General features: G+C 34.7%; 1 protein-coding gene across 5 annotated transcripts in view; it reads right to left on the bottom strand.

Annotated features, from left to right (window-relative positions):
• Positions 1–422: 422 nt before the first annotated feature.
• Positions 423–21214, bottom strand: part of LOC123528676 (centrosomal protein of 83 kDa-like) — a 32311-nt gene continuing 11519 nt past the window's right edge. For 3 of the 5 annotated variants that reach the window (XM_045308581.2, XM_053521930.1, XM_053521931.1), the window contains exons 2-12: positions 16771–16955; positions 16248–16398; positions 15223–15447; positions 13291–13539; positions 12790–13036; positions 11899–12043; positions 11092–11241; positions 10253–10616; positions 9277–9377; positions 8718–8904; positions 423–4032 (exon numbers count right to left, since the gene is read on the bottom strand). In XM_045308581.2, coding sequence (XP_045164516.1) covers positions 3838–4032; positions 8718–8904; positions 9277–9377; positions 10253–10616; positions 11092–11241; positions 11899–12043; positions 12790–13036; positions 13291–13539; positions 15223–15447; positions 16248–16398; positions 16771–16955 — 2199 coding nt within the window. In that variant the 3' untranslated portion in view covers positions 423–3837. Of the gene's footprint in view, positions 4033–5325; positions 7182–7666; positions 7679–8717; positions 8905–9276; positions 9378–10252; positions 10617–11091; positions 11242–11898; positions 12044–12789; positions 13037–13290; positions 13540–15222; positions 15448–16247; positions 16399–16770; positions 16956–21214 lie in introns of all 5 variants that reach the window. The other 2 variants (XR_008366808.1, XM_045308585.2) reach the window with 2 other exon arrangements.

Below are 21214 nucleotides of genomic sequence, written 5' to 3'. Positions count from 1 at the left end.
AACATTGTAACAAGGTTTCATGAAGGATGAAAATGTGGCCTGTAGAATGACAACAAGAAATCTTGTGACCAAACTGGTTTTTGACCCCCAGATAACCCTGTATCGAAACTATCCATCATTCTGATCAAATTTCTTGTATATGAGCATTTGGCCAAAATTGTGACTTTACAGGGTTAAAGGTAAAGTAGTTGATGCCATACCATTAAAACGTACACAAGGCATTCACAAATGCTCACTTTCAGCACTTAGTGTTGAAGCCTGATGCTCAACACACAAAAAGGAAGAGGCCTAACAAAACTCAAATGTTCATACTGAGCATTTGGTTCCAGTGGACTAGATATGATCCACTGCAGGCTAGTAACAACCTTGCTTACAATATACCTTATGGACATGTAGGGATAATATAGTACAATGCACAGAAATATGGTAAGTATTGCTATAGTTTATTTCATAACAAAGAAATACTCTACAAGATACATTTCAAATTGTACAAGAAATTTAAATTTCATTACCATGTTCTGTATTATAAAGTATATACATATATAAAATTATTACAACCTCTTTATATAGATAAAAACATGATCAAGATCGAGTTATTGAAAAAATGTTATTACTATCTTTTGAAACAGTTTGATGTATTTAAAAAAAAATCATTAATACTCTAGTACAGTTGACATTATCTAACAATGTCACTATAACCATTTAATGTCAACAAAAACTTTACTGTTCTTATTTAACACTTCTCCACACCTATCAAGTTTTCAAAAATACAACATATGTAAGTTACTAAAACATCCATTACTTCCTAAATTAACAGATGCTTGCAGTATCAAACATTTTATAATCACAAAGATAGCATTCAAAAGCACCAGAACATTGATGGCTGCTGTTTAAAGCTCTACTTATAACAATTATTGCTCTAAAAGAAATGAAAAATGCACTTACATGACAATATAAAAAGACATGTAATTCATTATCTTTTGTAACTGCTTAGAAAAATTTCACTTGCATGACCTGGTTCACATCATTTTTAAGTTAGAATATTTTGAAATAAGTTCCAAAGATTTAGTATACATATACACATATATAAATGATTTCAAAAGAAATAATCTGCCTTCAAAAAAAAATCTGCAATAACGTCACATTAAAAACCTGATGTAATAAATTATGGTTATCAAATAATTAAGGCACAACCTGCAATAAAAAATACAAGTCTGTGTATTATATATATAGTAGCACCTTAATTAGCCAAAATACGCCAAATATTACCTTACAAGTAACATACATTTGTATTTATTTTCTCATAGAAGGACAATTGGCAAATATTGTGAAAAGAAATTCCTCGATTTTAAAGAAGTAATAATTCTCAATTTTTCCTCCAAATTTATCACAAACGTTTTCTGTTTAATCAGGCACTACACCCTCAAATAATGTTAAAAATTTAAAATGTCAAAACCAGTGCTCCTAAAATTAGTAGTTTGTTCGTAAAGAATTAACAAAAGACTACAACTCTAGACAATATATCACTTACTTACTAAAAGAAATGTACAAGTATTGAGAAATATACACTTGTTCTTAATCAAAGTAATACGTTGCCCCTAATTTGCCAAATATTTCATCCGGGCTACAAAAATTCTGTATATTTCGCGATAGGATTGATCATTTAAATAGTTTTTAAATACTTTTCAAACCAGAAACATTTATATAATTAACAAACAGGCATTTGAAAAAAATACAACAAAATAGTCCTAGTAGCATGTAACTTAAGACAATAGTTAAATTAGAAAAAAACATAATCTCAGTAGCACAATATTCAATATCAACATGTTTATAGAAATAAATATGGTAAAGGAAACTTCACAACACCAACTAATAAATCTTCAGTATTTTATGGAATGCAGGTTGGTAAGTGCCAAATACCAAATGTCAGTTGTTACAAAATTACAATTTTTACGCATCCAGTAAGCAATTCTTATGTGAATTCCATTTTCAGCAAGCACCCTTTAGAAACATGGATCAAAACCTTCAAAACAATTATTTGCCGAGTGTGACATGTAGTTTGCAATAGTCCTGACTCCTAGAATATTAAATGACATTTTCTTATTGCTGCTTTCTAACTGCCCATTGCTAGCTGCCTCCATGCCATCATCTTGTAACATAACTGCCATTCCTGGGACTGTCAGAATGATTTAGCTCTTGATTTAAATTGTTTAACCATTACCCTGCTACATTTCTAAAATGGACTGGTCCATCATTCAATTTGGGCAGTACCATTTGTTATTCTAAGGGGTGTTCACTGAAAATTTACTGACTGAATGGCAAACAGTGCAGACCGTGGATGTGCAGCTGATCTTGGTCTGCACTGGACACAAAGGCAGAATCACTTGCCACTGGTAGGCTAAAAGATTTACTGTATTGCAGTGTAACAAACATGCGGACAAATTTGGCAAATAGCAATTAACATACCCAAACCCCAATTTTACAGTAATTCAAGGAGTGAATATAAAATGCATTGAAATCAACAAAATTATGTTCACATCTCTTACTTAATATAAAAAAGACTATAAGATATCACAGAATAACATACTATTGTAATGCAAAAATATCTCACAACGCCTCACAGAACACTTTTATATTTTAACTGCTGATACTGAGAAACCGTAACTGTATTAATAAGTAACAACTGAACAATGTAATGCTACTGTATTTTTGCAAAAATAATTGAGACGTGCCATGAGAAAACCAACATAGTGGCTTTGCGACCAGCATGGATCCAGACCAGCCTGCGCATCCGCGCAGTCTGGTCAGGATCCATGCTGTTCGCTTTCAAAGCCCATTGCAATTAGAGAAACTGTTAGCGAACAGCATGGATCCTGACCAGACTGCGCTGGTCTGGATCCATGCTGGTCACAAAGCCACTATGTTGGTTTTCTCATGGCGCGGCTCATATGTTGTTTTGGTATCAGACTTTATCTATTTAATGTAGACACAGAAAATGTTCCAAATAACTTGATGATGTTCTCCTTCTTTCCTTGTACTTCTGCCTAAAACTAAACAATCCTCTCTGTTACATTGTTTCAAAAGAACTAATCATGGTGACCCTATATCACTCACTTGTTAAACTTGGCCTTGGAATCATCAAGATAAACATTCATACCAAGTTTCATAAATATGGCCTCTAGAGTGTTAACAAGCTTTTTCCTTTGACTTGAGCAGGTCACCTACTTTTTGACACCACATGACCCAGTTTCAAACCTGGCCTAGGAATGATCAAGATAAATATTCTGACCAAGTTTCATGAAGATAGGGTCAAAAATGTGGCCTCTAGGGTGTTAAACTTATCCTTTGATCTGACCTGGTGACCTAATTTTAACCCCACATGACCCAGTTTCAAACTTGGCCTAGAGATCATCAAGATAAACATTCTATGCAACTTTGTATCAAATCAAAGCATAAATGAAACTTCTATATAGTGAAAGGGCCAAAATAGAAAATTTTGCCACTACGTGACAGGTGAGCTAAAAACAACCATAAAACTTAGGTATAAAAGTTGGCAAAAAAAATCCTAATTCAATACTGTAGAACACTTATTGTTGGCAAAAACTTTAATTTAACAAATATTTGTTAGTTTTATACCTTGCAAATTCAAAGTTTGAGTATATACATGGTATATCCAAATAAAATTCCAGTTTCTAATTACAAAACAGAACAAATTCATCATTTTGTAAACAAATAAAGAGCAAATTAGCGGAATAAATCTAAATTAGCAAAATAAAATCTGACCAAATTTGAAGTGTTTTACAGTATTAAATGTACAGCGGGACAACAAAGTAAATGCTAGGTAGGTGGTGGTGAGGTAGCTTTCTCAATGTCTATCTTTTCTTTACTGGTGTTCTCAAAATCATCGTGGTGTGTACTGCGCAGGGTACTGTGAGCTATTTCTTGAAACTCATCTAGCTGTTGTTGTTGATTATCATCGAGTAGGTCTAAACGTTGACGCAATAATTTCAGATCTTCTTGGTGTCGCCTTTCCTAAAATGATAAATATGTAATGTCTGATTTTTTGTCAATATAATTATACACTACATGTACTGATATTTCCACTGCTTTTTTGTTAATCTTCGAAAAAAATTTACTGGAATTCTTTCGGTCAGTTTAAACTGTTCTATCAACAAGTTGTATATGAATATGACAAGTTATATTTTTACATGTTTTGAAAACTATCAAATTACTAAAGGTACATTTTCTTTTGCATATCCAACTGTAATCTACTTTAAACAAAATTTATTACAGTGAAACATATGTTTTCTCAGCTATATATGGGGTCAACAAAACAGCATGCATCCAAACCAGAACAAAGTGAACAAGAAATGTCACTAATAAGTGATGACTGACCCCAAAATGAATTGCCCTTGGGTGTACTGAAGTTATTTACCTTCGCTACTGAAGAATTTAACCACGGGGGCAAGCATGATTTGAAAGTGCCCTTGCCTCTGACCTTGACCTTTTATGGACTGACTCTTCCACATGACATGCCTTCCCATCATGCTCAGTATTTATGAAACATTTCATTGGAATTAAAACTTGACACGAAGTGTTCCTGACAGACGGACAGACAGACAAATTCACTAACACATAGACAGACAGTGCAATTACTATTGCAACCCCTACCCCCATCTTTTTGGTCAATATATAATAAAAACTTATATATTTATATATAGTCTTATATTTCTCAGCAATTGTGTGGCTGACACAGGATAATTAAAGCAATAGATTTTTATCTCACATTTTTTAAACAGAAAATCCAACATAATTTTTTTATATCAAGTCTCTAACTGATTGTCTAACAAAACAGTGATAAGTGTAGTAAATAAAAAGTGAAAAGTGTCTTGCTACAGAAAAGTTCGGATTTATTTGCATAACTGATAACATACAGAAAACAAAAAAAAATTAAAAGGTTTTTCATAAGAAATGTTACAATATACATGATACATAAACTTACTCAGTATCTTTTGTGGAGGTCTTTATTTTAATAAATCAAAGTAGTTTAAATAATAAAGCTCAGAAATGGTTTTTTTCTTCTGTTTAGCTGATCTGTTTTCTTATGTACTGAGTTTCTAACAGCTGTGGTTCAAAACATGTATATTTATACAATAAATGAGAAATATAATATATGTACATAACAGGTGGCATAAGTAGCTATATGTCATTTTTCAGATGGAGAGCAAGAAAGCAGAGAGGTTACTCTGATTAATATACATGTCTTTATTAGGATATTAGCAAGACATTTATGGCATATATTCTGACATACAAATTTCAATATACCTTGATATACATCAAAATATCTGAAAGCAAAAGCCAGTTTTCTTTAAACAAGTGTACTTAACAGGATAATTAAAATATGCTCTGGTGATATTGGATAAAATAATAAGAAAATAGTATGAAATCATTGCAGTGTTGGTCTAATGGTTGCAGTGTCATCTGCTGAAACTTGAGGTCTTGCGTCCGGTTCCCGCTGGAGTCACGACCAAACTGAAGTAGCCTTGATAGTGATTCAAATAAGCCTCAAGCGTTCATCACAATTGTGCTAAAATATTTTTAACTAGTATAGACTAAATTACTGTATTTCTGAACAGATAAAGTATTATTTCTCACTTCTTGATAGGATGATAATACACTTGACTATACATATAAATTGCTAAAGGGGCAATGCTACAAATATCCATGTAATGTCTGCACAGGTTACCGAGCCAGGAAGTGGACAACATTGAATTAAATGTTTAAATATGCAAAACCATTCACAGAGACGATGTAAAGCTTTGAGAAACCATACCCCACATCTATTATTATACATTTATACTTATACTATCTGTTAAGTGCCCAGGGAAGAGAGAGTTTCAAAAGTAAGAAGACGAATTTACTACAATGAAAAAATTAACACAAAATATCTCATGACAAGATATTCTTCCCAGGGCAGCTTTTTTTAGAGTTTTTAAGATATTAAAGTAGAACAAGTCTATGACATAGTTAAAACAGGAGCTGTCTAATGGCAGTACATGCTTGACTAATTGAAACTCTTTCACATAACACTAGCTTACATATAAAAGTTTTACCAAAGTTGTTTTTTTTAAGTTTAAAAAGGAGCATAATTTTGTAAACTGTAATTTGGAGATACAGATTTTGGCTCAGAACAGTCATTTTATGATGAATAAGACTTAAATGAAAAGTTTGAAAGCATTCAGTACAAAAGTTCCTGAGAAACCTACTTACATTTACATGCAGTTTTTGTTTTAACTTTGCAGTGTTTCTAAGTGAAAAAGGGGGCATAACTTTGCTAAAATGCAAACAAGAGTTAATACACAAGTCTGAAGAGGTCACCTCATGATGACAATGAAGTGTGTAGAATCTGAAATTACTTGTTCCAGTTATTTGGTCAAACATCAGGGCTTTTCATCCTTATATAACAGAGGCCTATGGTAGGCCACTTCCCAGTCCAAAAATGTACTATTTTTCCCAACTGTGGCAGAGATATTTCCCAAAATACAAGGCAAGATTTCCCAAAATCATGCCAACAGATGGTTAAGATTTTGTTTATATTTTAGTATTTCAAGAAGAAGTGTTTGTCTGGTATTGACTTTTTGTTGCACTACAGCCGAACAGTGCACAGAACAACATGTGATGCATTACCAGTCTAATCCGTTATGTTCCATAGCCTGATTTTAGGGGAGATAAATTTAATTCGTTTTTCGGTGTTTACCCATACTTCCAGTTGATTATTTTTCTAAAAATTGACACTTATCACGCATTAATTCCCCAATTTGAAAGGCCAAGTCCTCTTCCCAACTTCCTGATGAAAAGCCCTGAACATTTTACATGCAAAACTTTCACAATTTTTTATGCTAAAAAATGGGGGGGATAATTTGGACAAAATGTAAGCCAGAGTTATGAAACCTGTCCTGTCAAAACAGTAATAGTGTGTTTTTTTGTTATCTTTTCACCAATTAAAGTTAAAAAGAAGCATAATTTAAACATCTTATTTCATAGTACATGTACTTTTCCCCCAATATTCAACATGCAAAATTAAGGGTTAGCAGGGAACAGATAGTGGAGGGAAACAGAGTTAACAGTATTGGAGAAAATGATTAAGCTGGTGATATATAAGGTTCCAAACTTACCCAAGCCTATAAATATGAAATGAAAGAATAGTGTTGGTGAACATTAAAATCATAAGAAACAATATAACTGATAACATCTGAAGAGATGAATGTGTGTTGTAAAATTGTCAACAGCATCATATCAATGGGTTGTTGAAAGAAAGCGCATAGCATGAACTACTTTGCTCAAAATTATTACATCAACATTCCATAATTTGACCAGTCTATAGTTCAACACTATATTTTGCTAGGCTAAAGTCAAAACTTGAAGAACACATAATTTAATGAAAAATTATTTCTGATGTCATGTAATAAAATGGTGATTGAATGGTTTACCAGTCAATACTGACACCTATTTGCCCTCTGTCCCTATTGGCCTCTACGGTCTGGCGTAAAATTTTATGAAAACATTTTTGTTACAAGTATTTTCTTGTATTTGGTTTTTACATAAAAAATAACAACCCATTAATACAATGTTTAAAGTTCAAATGAAAAGTAGATAAAATACTTACAATCTACCTTATCTAAATACATAGAACGTTTTCTTTACAGCAGACTGACATACAATGTTCATGTATCTATGAGCCGCGCCACGGGAAAACCACCATAGTGCGTTTGCGACCAGAATGGATCCAAACCAGCCTGCGCATCCACGCAGTCTGGTCAGGATCCATGCTGTTCGCTTTCAAAGCCTATTGCAATTAGAGAAACATTTAGCGAACATCATGGATCCTGACCAGACTGCGCAGATGCGCAGGCTGGTCTGAATCCATGCAGGTCGCAAACCCACTATGTTGGTTTTCTTATGGCGCGGCTCATATATTGAACAAAAGATCTTTATAAAGTTCATGCCTGTTCATCTTAACTTAATGGTTATATCTGTCTCAACATGTAAAAAGGACCACCCAAAGAAGTGAATCAAGTTTTAAAAAGATTATAAATATAAATCTAAAATGTTTACATTCTAGCATAATTAACAGCAAAATAAATATCAACTATGCATAGGTAAATACTTTTTTTCCTTCATGTCTTTAACCCTTAGCCTGCTGCAGGCGAATTTAACAGCCTTTGCAAACAGCTTGGAACCAAATCAGACGCCGATTAAATCGGCGTCTGATCAGGTTCCAAGCTGTTTGCTACTCTGACTATATCTCTTTCAATTTTGGAGCAAATTGAATGAACTTTACAATTTAAGCAGACGACATTTCCAGCAGACGACAATTTATCTAGCATGCTAAAGGTTAATATCTAAATATCAGAAGTTTCAAAACCCGTACAGTTATTTATACTGTGACGAATCACACATTTAACTTGCATATCTGACTGAATAAAAGCAAATAATCTGCAATTTTAAGTGTGGGGAAGAAAGGGGTACAAAATCCAGCCCTTAAAAACTCGTCTATTTCTAGCAATAAAATGGTGACCATTTACCAGAATCTATGACAATTTGAATTATGAACAAGGGAAATGTGAGTATACAAGCAGGTGCTGGTAAAATTGTGTTAACCTAAACTCACACAAATTCACAATAGAAAGTGCTATAACAATTACAAAATGAGTTACCTGTTCATTGAAGCTATAGTTAGGGAGTACTGTAGCATCTAAGTTGATGGAAGCGAAAGACATATCTCCTATAGGCACGTGCTGTACTCCCTGGGTAACTAGAACTTTACGGAACTCTGTATGTCGACGCTGTAGATCTTTCAATTGTTTTTTGAGATTATTGTAAGTATCTTGAGGTACACATGACCTGAAAGGATTATTTCTAAATGTAATTCATACATAATCCTATACAAACAGTAACAAATTTCTCATTTAATACTGTGAAATCATGTAATTGAGCATGAAACTTGGTGGTTTTTGCCAAAATGGCACAGGGATATTAATTTGTGGAATTCAACTTTTGAACATAAAATGAGTAGGAAATTTACAAGTGTTCATTAGGATTTAACTTCATGGATTTACTCTAACACAAATTCCATGCAAATGAGTCTCAAGAGAATATTAAGGAGTCCACAGTTCTTCATTTCAAGTATTACCACACTCAGTTGGAACACCAACATTTCACTGACCACTCTTGTTGCTAATTTATGGGTATATAAATTCAGGATAAATTACTTACTGTAATGCCTTTTTTTCTAGTTCCACTTCTTCTCTCTTAGCTTCCAAGATCTGTGACTTGTATTTTAAGTTCTCTATAACTTTAGAACTCCGGCTCTTGTACTAGAAAAATACATATTTTTAATTAAACATCGGTCCAGCACAATTATGATATCAAAGTTATTATCATATGAGCCGCGCCATGAGAAAACCAACATAGTGGGTTTGCGACCAGCATGGATCCAGACCAGCCTGCGCATCCGCGCAGTCTGGTCAGGCTCCATGCTGTTCGCTTTTAAAGCCTATTGGAATTGGAGAAACTGTTAGCGAACAGCATGGATCCTGACCAGACTGCGCGGATGCGCAGGCTGGTCTGGATCCATGCTGGTCGCAAACCCCCTATGTTGGTTTTCTCATGGCGCGGCTCAATTATAACATATCTAAATACAAGAATTACAACACTATTATTGCCTTCTATTAACCCTTACCCTTCTAAATTTCTATAATGAACTTCAACATCTTTCAATTTGGACAGTACCATTAACTGTTACAAAGGGTGCTTACGAAAAAAAATACTGACTGAATGGCAAACACTGCAGATCATGATCAGACAGGCTGATCATGATCTGCACTGGTTGCAAAGGCAGAATCATTCGTGTCCAGCATGATAAGGGTTAATGCTGATAAATCCTGATGCTGACTCAACCTAAAAGGCAACAACTGATTTATTATTAAATCCAACAACTTCCCATATTGGTTATTGTTAGGATGTCTACTGATTCATATCCCTGCAAATTTGCTTGTGAGGTTTTTCATACTGGTCAATAATGTTGATATATAATATATGCCCCCTTTTCATCTATTTAGTGTTTTTCTACTACTATTTACAAGTAAAACATACCAATCAGTAAAAATGTAACCATAAAAGTATAAAATACCACTTCAAAGAAGATAATATTTATCAATAATGTCATTACACAAGTAAACTAATAATTTACCTTTTTATAAACTGAAACAGCCTTTGCATACTTCTTTGTAGAATCTGCAAGTTTATCTTCAAGTTCTTGTACCCGTAATTCTAATCTCGTTTTCTCATCCACTAGTGCCGATTTTGATTGGGCAAGTATTCGCTCATGATTTTCATGTGCTTTATGATATTGTTCTTTAGTTAACTTGAGTTCTTCTCGTAATAATTCCACCTGATTTCTCATACGAATGTTTTCATCTGTCATATCGTGTTCATTACCAAGGTAACTACTGAGTTCAGTTTCGACTTTAGCAATTTTACTTTTTAATTCCGAGTTTTCTGTTCGTTCTCTTTCCAGCTGGTCCAATAAAGACTGCTGATGTGACAACTTAGATCTACAAAATCAACATTAAATATTTCGAGTACATTTGCATTAACCTCTTTACAGTGAACAAATGGTGACAGAAATTTGTTTGTTGTATACAGGTCATTCATTGTCTGAGTTCATATTCATCCTTTAAAGTTTGAAACTGAAACGTAAGAACTGCAAATATTCAATTTTCAATACCTTAATTTGTACTAAATTTAAACTTATAAAATTAGATGCAGAGCATACATTTATCCAAAATTTCATCTCAGTCTGTGTACATGTAACTATGAGAGAACAAAAAACAACATTTAGTGATTAAATGTCTACACTGAGGGGTGAACGCAAAAGAGGTCTAAGTGCATATAAATATATAAGCACTTTGACTTCTTTAGCACAATCACCCTTCAACATGTAAATTAACCACAAGCGCTGTTCTAAATACACATCTTTTTTACAAAACTGCATATATTTATGAACAGTAAACCTCTCCATTGTCTTACTGTATGACTAGTAGTTCTTTCTCTGCTGAGTCTTTGGCTTCCATGGCAGCTCCTACTCGTTCTTCCATCTTCTCACGTTCTGCTTGTCTGTATGCATCCTCATCTATTTTCCTTCTTTCATTCTCTTGAATTTTAGTCTCAAGTTCCAACCTACGTAGAAGAAAAAAAATTATTAATTTACAAAAACACATTTAAGTGCCATAGTGCTTTTAACTTCCTATTCTGTGATAAAAAAAAATTTATCAGCAAAGTCTTTTTCTGAGTTTTAAATAAATAAAGTTATGGGAAACACTGATAAGAGCTAAACTGAATAAATTGAAGTAACATGCACAGCTGTATACATATTTAAACTAGAGATGCTTTTGAGAAAAGCGCATGTCTCCCACAACTGCCCCTATGAAAAATGTCTAGTTTCTCTAGATGGCTTAGACAAGTGGACTCAATCAGTAATTCAAGGGCCATAATTCAAAAGTGCCTGGGCGGATTTGGCTTGTCATTGAACTTGGCTGAGGTCTTATGGTCAAACACATTTTGATCAAGTTTGGTGAAGATCAGATGAGAAAAGTGCGGACAAGCTTTGTGACAGACACACAGACTGGAGTAAATCAATGTCTCCCACATGACTGTGTGGTGGGAGACATAATAAGTTCCAAAATTCTGAGCATTATGAAAGACAATGAACACAATATCAGTACATGATGTGGAAGCTGCGAGTCTATACCATAGCTTTATCTATTCTGCAAAAAGTGTAGCTTAACTTTATGCTTTAATATAAATAAATCTGCAGTAGGCATGTTGCCTCCTTACTTCTCGTTTTCAACTTTGGCAAACTTTTCAAACTCCTCCTCTCTGGCTGCCTGTACTCTACGTACACAGTCCCTCTCCTTGTCGACCAAGGCTTGGTCCTGCTGTTGTATTGTGTGCTTAGCTATGTCTATTTTCACTTGCAAATCTGCCAAAAAAATCAAAAAAAATAGGAGTTTATACACATTCCATCTGGTAGTGTCATGTTTCATGTTAGATTAAGATTCTTAATTCAGCATATGGTCAGATAAATAATAATCTTTCAAAAGCTATGATAGTGCCTGAAAAATTTAACAATACAAATTTAGATATATTACAATTAATATATTAGTAGTATTACTAAGGGACCAAGATGGTGAAATTCGTCATACAACTTAAGAATGAATATAGAAGTACTCAGGGTAAAGACAAAAATTTAAATTAAAGCACAGATGGACAGTGTGATTACTGTATACTTCCCTTCGGAGTTGTAAAAGAATTTATTAATGAGGCTGTCCTCTGCCACTGTCAACAGGTAGAATTCACATATAGACAATTTTTTTTACTTGTCGGGTTCAATGTCACACTGGCACAATTGCAGGTCATATGGTGACTTTTCAGCTTTTTTGTGGCTGAGGAAGACCCCTGTGCCTTATATCAGGCAAGGAAGGGAGGGCACCAGGGTAGAACCAATGATTTTCCAAAATGCCACCTGGATGGATCCCTCATATGAAAGAATTCTACACCCAAAGCCAGGTTTCAAACCCAGTGAGAGACAAGTAATTCAAAGTCAGTGACCTTAACAAGCTCCCCACCACCCACATATATGAGAATATCAATAGAATTTTGATTCTGACTGCAAATTGTTACAAAAGACGCAATGATTTCCTGAAAGACTCCTGATGAGGTATTTACCTTCAACAAGATTTGATAGTTTATCCCTCTCCCTCTCGAGATCTCCCCTCTGTTTCAACATATCCATCTTGAGGTTAGTGAGGTCAACCTTACTCTTATGTGTAACCTCCTCCGCTCGATTCTTATAGACCATGTTCTCCTTCTCTAGCTCATGTATACGCAGTGTCAGCTTATTGTGTGTGTCAGCGGTTCCTGAGAAATCGCGAGACAAAGTTTCCACCTGTCGGCGCAGTGACTCCCTCTCTGCCTGTATAAATGAATATCCTTATTTACTACAAGTTAATCAGTGAATTATTAAAAGAATACGCGTCACCATAATTATCTAGTAATTTCACAGTGAAAAAATATCAAATGTACTGTTCCATGGTTATGCTGGGAAAATGCTCTTTGAGTTTGGACATGTATCAGCCTCAGGTGGGATATTCTTATCGGCATGCCAAAGGAGTGGTATATTCACTTTACCATCAAATACCACAGACTGATTTTACAGTATATTATTACCTCGAGAGATTTGATGGTAGCCTGGTGTTCAGTTATCTGTTTTCCCTGAATGCGTACATGACTCTCAGACTCTGAACCTATCTTCTCACGATTGGCTCGAACTTCATCCATTTCTGTCATGAGGCCTTTGATTTTGAGGTGGAGCTGAGCATTCTCACGTTGAAGAACTCGTACCCTCTGGGAATCTTGTGAGCCCTCTGACTGGATCTTGATGATAGTGGATTCACGTTCCTTTCTTAGATTTGTTACCTGTGGTGGAAAACATCACAATTTAATATTTATACCATGCAGCCTCTTAAAAGATAATTAAGATACAGGTTGTATATTGGATGAAAAAGATCTTTTTATTATCATAATAATATTTTTCACAATTTAGAGACATATGCAGTTTAAAAAAGATGAATTATTTACAAAAAATCCTGCATACACAATCTTCAACGTTTTGCTACCCTGCCACAACATTTGCCAGATAAAGACAACAACTAACAAGAGCTGTCCATAAGACAGCACACTCGACTTTTCTCAGTGCTTGACTCTGAATTAGAGCTCTGCCAGTAAAAACTTTATAAAACTTTAACCAAAAAAATTGAAAATGGCACAACTCTGTCAAAATGAAAACTAGAGTTGTGGGGACTGTTTCTCCTGGTGAAGACTTTGATAGTAAATAATTATTATAAGTTTCAAGTCAAAAGCTTTGATAGTAACAGAGATATTTGACTTTATCAAAAGCTTTATTAAACCAAAAACTTCTAAGTTAAAAAGGGGCATAACTCTGTCAAAATTCAAATTAAAGTTATGGGGATTGTTTCTCCTGGTGTGAATTTTAGGAAATATCTATTTTAAGTTTTAAGTCAAAAGCTATGATAGTAACAGAGATATTTGATTTTATCAAAAACTTTAACCAAAACAAAAAAAGGTATAACTCTGTCAAAATTCAAATCAGAGTTATTAGGATGATTTCTCCTAGTGTAGACTATGATAGTAAATAACTATTTTAAGTTTCAAGTCAAAAGCTATGACAGTGACAGAGACATCTGACTTTATCAAAAACTTTTACCAACTACGACGCCAAAGCCAACGCTGGGGCGTGCAATAGCTCTACTTTTTCTTCGAAAAGTTAAAAACTTGCTCTAAATAACTTATTTTTTCCTCAGAAAAAGTAAAATAATTAGAGTTTGATCATATGCTACTTGATTAGACAATTAGTCATGTTTTCATGACTTCACATAAGGCAACATTAAATTTGACAAAACTGCCTCCTTCTGTTTCCTTCAATTCCCTGAGTAAAATATTATAAATAAATAATGGATCTATTTTAAGAAAAAAGTACATGAAAATGAACTCCAGGGCTTGAGGTTTGGGAAAAGATGATTTTAGAAGCGGTTTTTCATATACACATGTATAAACCAGTGAACCCTGTACAGGGCCAATTTTGTTCCCAGATGCATTACTTAAACAGTCTTGGTGAAGGACTTCTACACAAAGATACATGCCGAATATGCTAAATGGCTTGAAGTTTTGGACAAGAAGATTTTGATTTTTTTTGTAAAACCAGAAAGGGGCCTATCATAATTTGAAAAACTTTGCAGAGAACCACTAGAAATTCTACATACCAAATATCTAAGCTCTGGATCTTGAAACTTTGGAGAAGATGATTTTCAACGTTTTTACCATTGTTAGCTCTTGTGACCAAGGTGTACAGTTAAACAGAATCATCTGAATAAATTTAAGACAGTTCAATGCTTGGATTCTACCGGCCAAGTTTGGTGGAACTGCATCAAGTAGTTAGTAAGTAAAAGTTATTTGAATCAAGTCATGGACAATGGACAGATAACTGACATCCAGCGATCCTAAAAGCTCAACATTAGAACTACATTCTCAGCTGAGCAAAAAAACACTTTTTCTGTGTATCTATAAACATCCTGTACAAACCTCAGCGTCATGCTGTAATTTCATCTCGGCAAGAATTTGTCGACTTTCAGCTTGTTCATGCTCATACTCTGACTTGAGGAAGAATAACTCATGCTTGTATTTGTTACACATACTCCGCAGCTCTTCGATCTCGCTTTCCTGTTTCTGGTACTTCTCTCTGTATGATCTTTCAAGCTCATCACTCACCTGCATCTTTATCATGTCCAATTTTTGTGGTGTCACAGTCTGCAAAAATATTATTTCTAAAACTATTGTTGTTGTGTCATGGTCTACAAATTTTATATTTATCGAATATTTAAAATTTCTGTGAGACTTTCTACAAATATGAAACATGAACACAGTCTGTATATACATGTAGTAGTTATGTATTTCTATTTAAAAGAAATTTGGTATTACAATCTATAATGTATTCTATGAATGGTTTTTTTTTTGGTGTCTTACTCAGCAAATTATTAACTCACTGATATAACAGTCTTTAAATTATGTATTTTTTCTGAACATTTTTGTTATGTTTCAGTCTGTTAATTACGTATGAGCCGTGCCATGAGAAAACCAACATAGTGGCTTTGCGACCAGCATGGATCCTGATCAGCCTGCGCATCCGCACAGTCTGGTCAGGATCCATGCTGTTCGCTTTCAACACCTATTGGAAATTAGAGAAACTGTTAGCAAACAACATGGATCCTGACCAGACTGCGCATATACGCAGGCTTGTCTGGATCCATGCTGGTTGCAAAGCCACTATGCTGGTTTTCCCATGGCACGGCTCATATTATTTCTAAAATCATTGCTGTAGCATCACAGTCTGCAATTTATGTTTTATAGAGATTTTTGTTAGATAACAGTTCATACTACATTTCCTGTCGAATGTGCAGGCTGGTCTTGGTCTGCACTGGTTGCAAAGGCAAAACAACTTACTGCCAGCAGGCTAAGGGTTTAACTAATGAAAAAGAATGAACCGGGGACTTCACAGACAAACATCAAAACATTATTCTACAAAATGTGAATAAATTACTGAAGCCTACCTTATTTCTAAGGTCCTCAAGCATGGCTTGTTTATCTGCCACCTCACGTCTACTATCCTCATACATGGACTTGTATTTCTCTTGTACAATCTTACTTTCCTCTATTGTTCTTCTTATCTCTTCTTCCAAACTGTTGTACTCATCTTGTAACCTGTTCAAACAAACAGGTTAATAAAGACATTATGCAATCATCCTTACCAGTAAACCACTGCTGGTGTAATATGACAAGCTAATGCTGGAGAAATCTGACAAGCCAATGCCAGAGTAATCTGACAAGCTAATGCTGGAGCAATCTGACAAGCCAATACTGGAATAATCTGACAAGCCAACGCTGGCATTTTCTAAAAAGCAAACATTGGCATAAATTGGTAATATATTGAGCCAAAGTTGGCATAGCCTGACGACTCATACTGACAAGCCAATATTGACATAATCTGGGTAAATGACAATCCTAGATATAATAAACAGATGATTATTATCTAGTCACTGTAATAAGAAAAGTCAGTTCCACTTTCTGTCTTACCTTCTATTTTCATCCTTTAATTGTTCATAGTTTGTTTTGTGCATCTGGCTTCTCATCTTTTCATCAGCTAGTAATTTCTGAAGTTCTGTATCTTGCACCAGCTTTGGCATTTGTGCCCCTGGGGACATAGGTGGACGTCCCAGGGGACTGGGACTCCCTGGAAAACTCAGATTCATTGTTGCACCCTAGAAATAAACATAAAAATATTAGTTATATTAAAAAAAATTGACCATAAAGTACTTTAATGATTTTGGGCGCTTCCACTTAAACTGAAATAAAAGATAAAACTGCTCCTTAAATCATTTTAAATCAGTTAGTAGTACTAAAAAAAGAAATTCAAAAATACAACTCAATAAACTTTCTGTGTTAAAAAAGCCTAAGGGGTACAATTTTGACAACAGAAAAGCTGGTTGTGTAACTTGCCATGTGAAGTCACCTCAAGAGACTTATATATACAAATTAGAAAGCATTCAGCATAGCAGTTTCTGAAACAAGAACTGTCACTAATGGTAACAAATGCCCCCGAAGCGCCTTGACCTTTGACGTGGTGACCCCAAAGTCAATCGGGGTCGTGTAGTCAAAAGTACTATCAGCATATGAAGTTTGAAGGTCCTGGGTGTAGTGGTTTGCAAGTAAAGTGCCTTCATGCAAAAAGTTAACATTGGCCCGTGACCTTGACCTTTGACCCCAAAGTCAGTAGGGATCGTGTACTCAATAAGTACTATCAGCATGTGAAGTTTGAAGGTCCTTGGTGCAGTGGTTCGCGAGTAAAGTGCCTTCATTCAAAAAGTTAACATTGGCCCGTGACCTTGACCTTTGACCTGGTGACCCCAAAGTCAATAGGGGTCGTGTACTCAATAAGTACTATCAGCATGTGAAGTTGAAGGTCCTGGGTGCAGTGATTGGCGAGTAAAGTGCCTTCATACAAAGGGTTAACATTGGCCCCTGTGACCTTGACCTTCGACCTGGTGACCCCAAAGTCAGTAGGGGTTGTGTACTCAATAAGTATTATCAGCACGTGAAGTTTGAAAGTCCTGGGTGCAGTGGTTCGCGAGTAAAGTGCCTTTATGCAAAAAGTTAACGTTGTGACGAATGAACAAACTAACGAAATGTTTTCCTTTCTTTATGGTCATCTGCACATCAAGCTTAATCATCTGTGAAAGTTAAAAGCAAATTAGATAATAGTGTAGGAGGAGTTAGACACACACGATTGTCTCTTTATGCCATAATATATATATATAGCAAAAACTATCACAGGGCCATATCTGCAGTTAAAAATAGTCCATAAACAGTCAAAGAAAACAAGAGCACCGCCTTGCGGGTGCTGACGCTCATCTGATTTTTTTTGTATAATAGAAATATTGTCCTACCCATGATTTTCTAAGTCTACAAAGGGCCATCATTCTTGCAAAAAGCAGGATAGAGTTATGTTTCTTGATGTACAATGTCCACTTATGATGGTGAAAAACTGTTGCAAGTTTTAAAGCAATAGCTTTGATAGTTTATGAGAAAAGTTGACTTAAACATAATATTCAACCAAGAAAATGATTTTTCTAAGTCCAAAAGGGGCAATAATTATTGCAAAAAGCAGGATGGAGTTATGTTGCTTGCTGTACAGGGTCAGCTTATGATGGTGAACAAGTGCTGCAAGTTTCAAAGCAATAGCTTTGATAGTTAAAGAGAAAAAGTTTACCTAAACATAAAACTTAACCAAGAAATCTGATATTTTCTAAGTCCAAAAGGGGCCATAAATCTTGCAAAAAGCAGGATGGAGTTATGTTTCTTGCTGTACAGGGTCAGCCTATGATGGTGAACAAGTGTTGCAGGTTTTAAAGCAATAGCTTTGATAGTTTAGGATAAAAGCTGACCTAAACATAAAACTTAACCAAGAAAACTGATTTTCTAAGTCCAAAAGGGGCAATAATTCTTGCAAAAAGCAAGATGGAGTTATGTTTCTTGATGTACAGGGTCTGCTTATGATGGTGAACAAGTATTCCAAGTTTCAAAGCAATAGCTTTGATAGTTTAGGAGAAAAGTTGACCTAAACATAAAACTTAACCAAGAAATCTGATATTTCTAAGTCCAAAAGGGGCAATAAATCTTGCAAAAAGCAAGATGGAGTTATGTTTCTTTTTATACAGGGTCAGCTTATGATGGTGAACAATTATTCCAAGTTTCAAAGCAATAGCTTTGATAGTTTAGGAGAAAAGCTGACCTAAACATAAAACTTAACCAGGCAACGCCGACGCAGAAGCCGACAACCGCTCAAGTGATGACAATAACTCATCATTTTTTTTCAAAAAATCAGATGAGCTAAAAATCCTTCATTCATTTTCATCTGAAAGTTTGAAGCAAATCAGGCTAATACTAATAGTGTGGGAGGAGTTGGACACAAGATTTTGGGACGTATTCATAACTTTATTATGACATCAGAAGTTTCAACTGACCAATCAGAGAGCTGCATTTTCAAGTACCTGTCAGTTTCCACTTGGGTAAAACAAAAGCATTTTTACAATGAGTATATAGTGACTTTAGAAATAAATATCATTTTATTTTTCAGAAATAAAATTAAAATTTTGACTGCATATGCCCCCGATGATGCTACAAACTGTAAAATTTCGAAGTTTCATCAAAATATTATATGGAATTAATACTTTGATTTTAAATAGTTTAAATTTTTAGAATAAACACAAAGAGCTAGTCTATGATAAAGTCCGAGTAAAATGTAATCATTACCCAAGTGAAATTAGTGTCATTTTTTTTACGGACATGTTAAAATTATGAATGGACAGCAACAACGCTATATGGCCCCCACATAAATGTCAGGGGGGCATAAAAAGAGGCCTGAAGTAATAATGAGATAGAAATGATTCACTGATGTGTAAACATCTCAGCTTAACCAATCAAACTGTTTGAAAATCAGTAATTTCATTAGCCGCAACTATTTCTCTATGAATTAAAATGAATTCAGGTTTTTTTTTCGGTCGTTTTTATAGCCGTTATTCGGCTATATTCCCAATGCCAAAAAGTATGTATTTTTCCCAAAATGAGTGCAAAAATTCCCAATCTACATTCTGAAAAAAAATTCATCAAAATTGCACAACTATTGACCAAATTATGGACAATTTTGTAATGGAAGTATGTTAAAGAGGTTGTACAAAGTGAAACAAGTGCATGAAAAAGTGCTTAAACACATCCTTACTATATCCTATGGGACTAAACATTTCCCAATTTGGAACATTTCCGCATCAAAATTCCCAATTTTTGGGGTAAAGGCTATGTTCCCAAATTAGCTAGAAAAAAACCCTGGAATTCAACAATTCATGAGCACAATCCAAGACTAAAATACTAAAGGAAAACAAAAGTTTATCATTTTAATCCTTAAATCCTGAGGAAAACACTAAAAGTGACTAATTTCATTCTGAAAATATGTCAGTAGTTACAACTTGTAGATGCAGACAGGAACATCTGGTTTGACATTATCTGTTTTGGTGCTATATAGTTACCCTAGATATTCCCATCAGGTACTTCAGTCCTGGCTTCAGACATGATTGCCAGCAAAATGATGATTTAATGGCGAAAAGAAAAATATTTCTGAGTAGCAAATTTATTCTTGTACTTGTTTTTGTGTAATACATGATATATGTCATGTCCTGAGCACTTCGCATAACCTGAAGAAAGTGACCCATTAACCACTGACTTGTTTTTTGCCATTGGTGACGTCACAGCTTATTACTAATACTTTTAATATTACATTACTATTGGCACATTTCATTCACCGTCATGTACCTGTACCCGATAGCAGATAAAGGAAGACACAACGACTCATAATTCTAGGTGTATAACTGCAATATTATTTGTATATTTACAAGTATCTAAAGTTAAATTACATCATTTGAAAACAAGGCAGATCTGTGGAGAGATATATTCATATCTACTCTCATGTGCTTGTTCCTTCATGAACACCCAGAATAAAGTTTGGTCAACACATCAAGCATGACTTCAAACAGTGTCACTGTGCTCAATACTGTTAGTTCATGCATTATATTTGATAGCTGTTTTTCTATGGGTTTTATGCAGAACATGTCAAACAACACTTCTGTTCACACTTGATAAATGTACAAATTACAACTAGTATATATCCCCAATTCCTGTATCTTCGTGCCTTCCTATATCTTCGTGCCTCTGTCATTTACACGCGCTGCTAGTTCATGCAAAAGTTGTGACGTCACACATATTGATCAGGTCGGCGTGACGTCACATCCGGAGCAATCGATTATGCAAATTACCTTGGAGGTGAAAGCAGGACCTCGCAATTCGTAGCGAATTAACTAGCGGTGTGGGTTGTGATGTTTTAATTCTCAAATAAAACAAATCAAGAGTCATCTTTTTTATCATCTGCAGTCCTTACGCTATGGTACAATCTATATATTTTTCAAAAAAA

The sequence above is a fragment of the Mercenaria mercenaria genome, chromosome 13 (genome assembly GCF_021730395.1).
Source record: "Mercenaria mercenaria strain notata chromosome 13, MADL_Memer_1, whole genome shotgun sequence".
In the NCBI taxonomy this organism is placed as follows: Eukaryota; Metazoa; Mollusca; class Bivalvia; order Venerida; family Veneridae; genus Mercenaria; species Mercenaria mercenaria.
The sequence above is the reverse complement of the archived record's forward strand: the minus strand, read 5'-3'. Positions and strand labels throughout refer to the sequence as shown.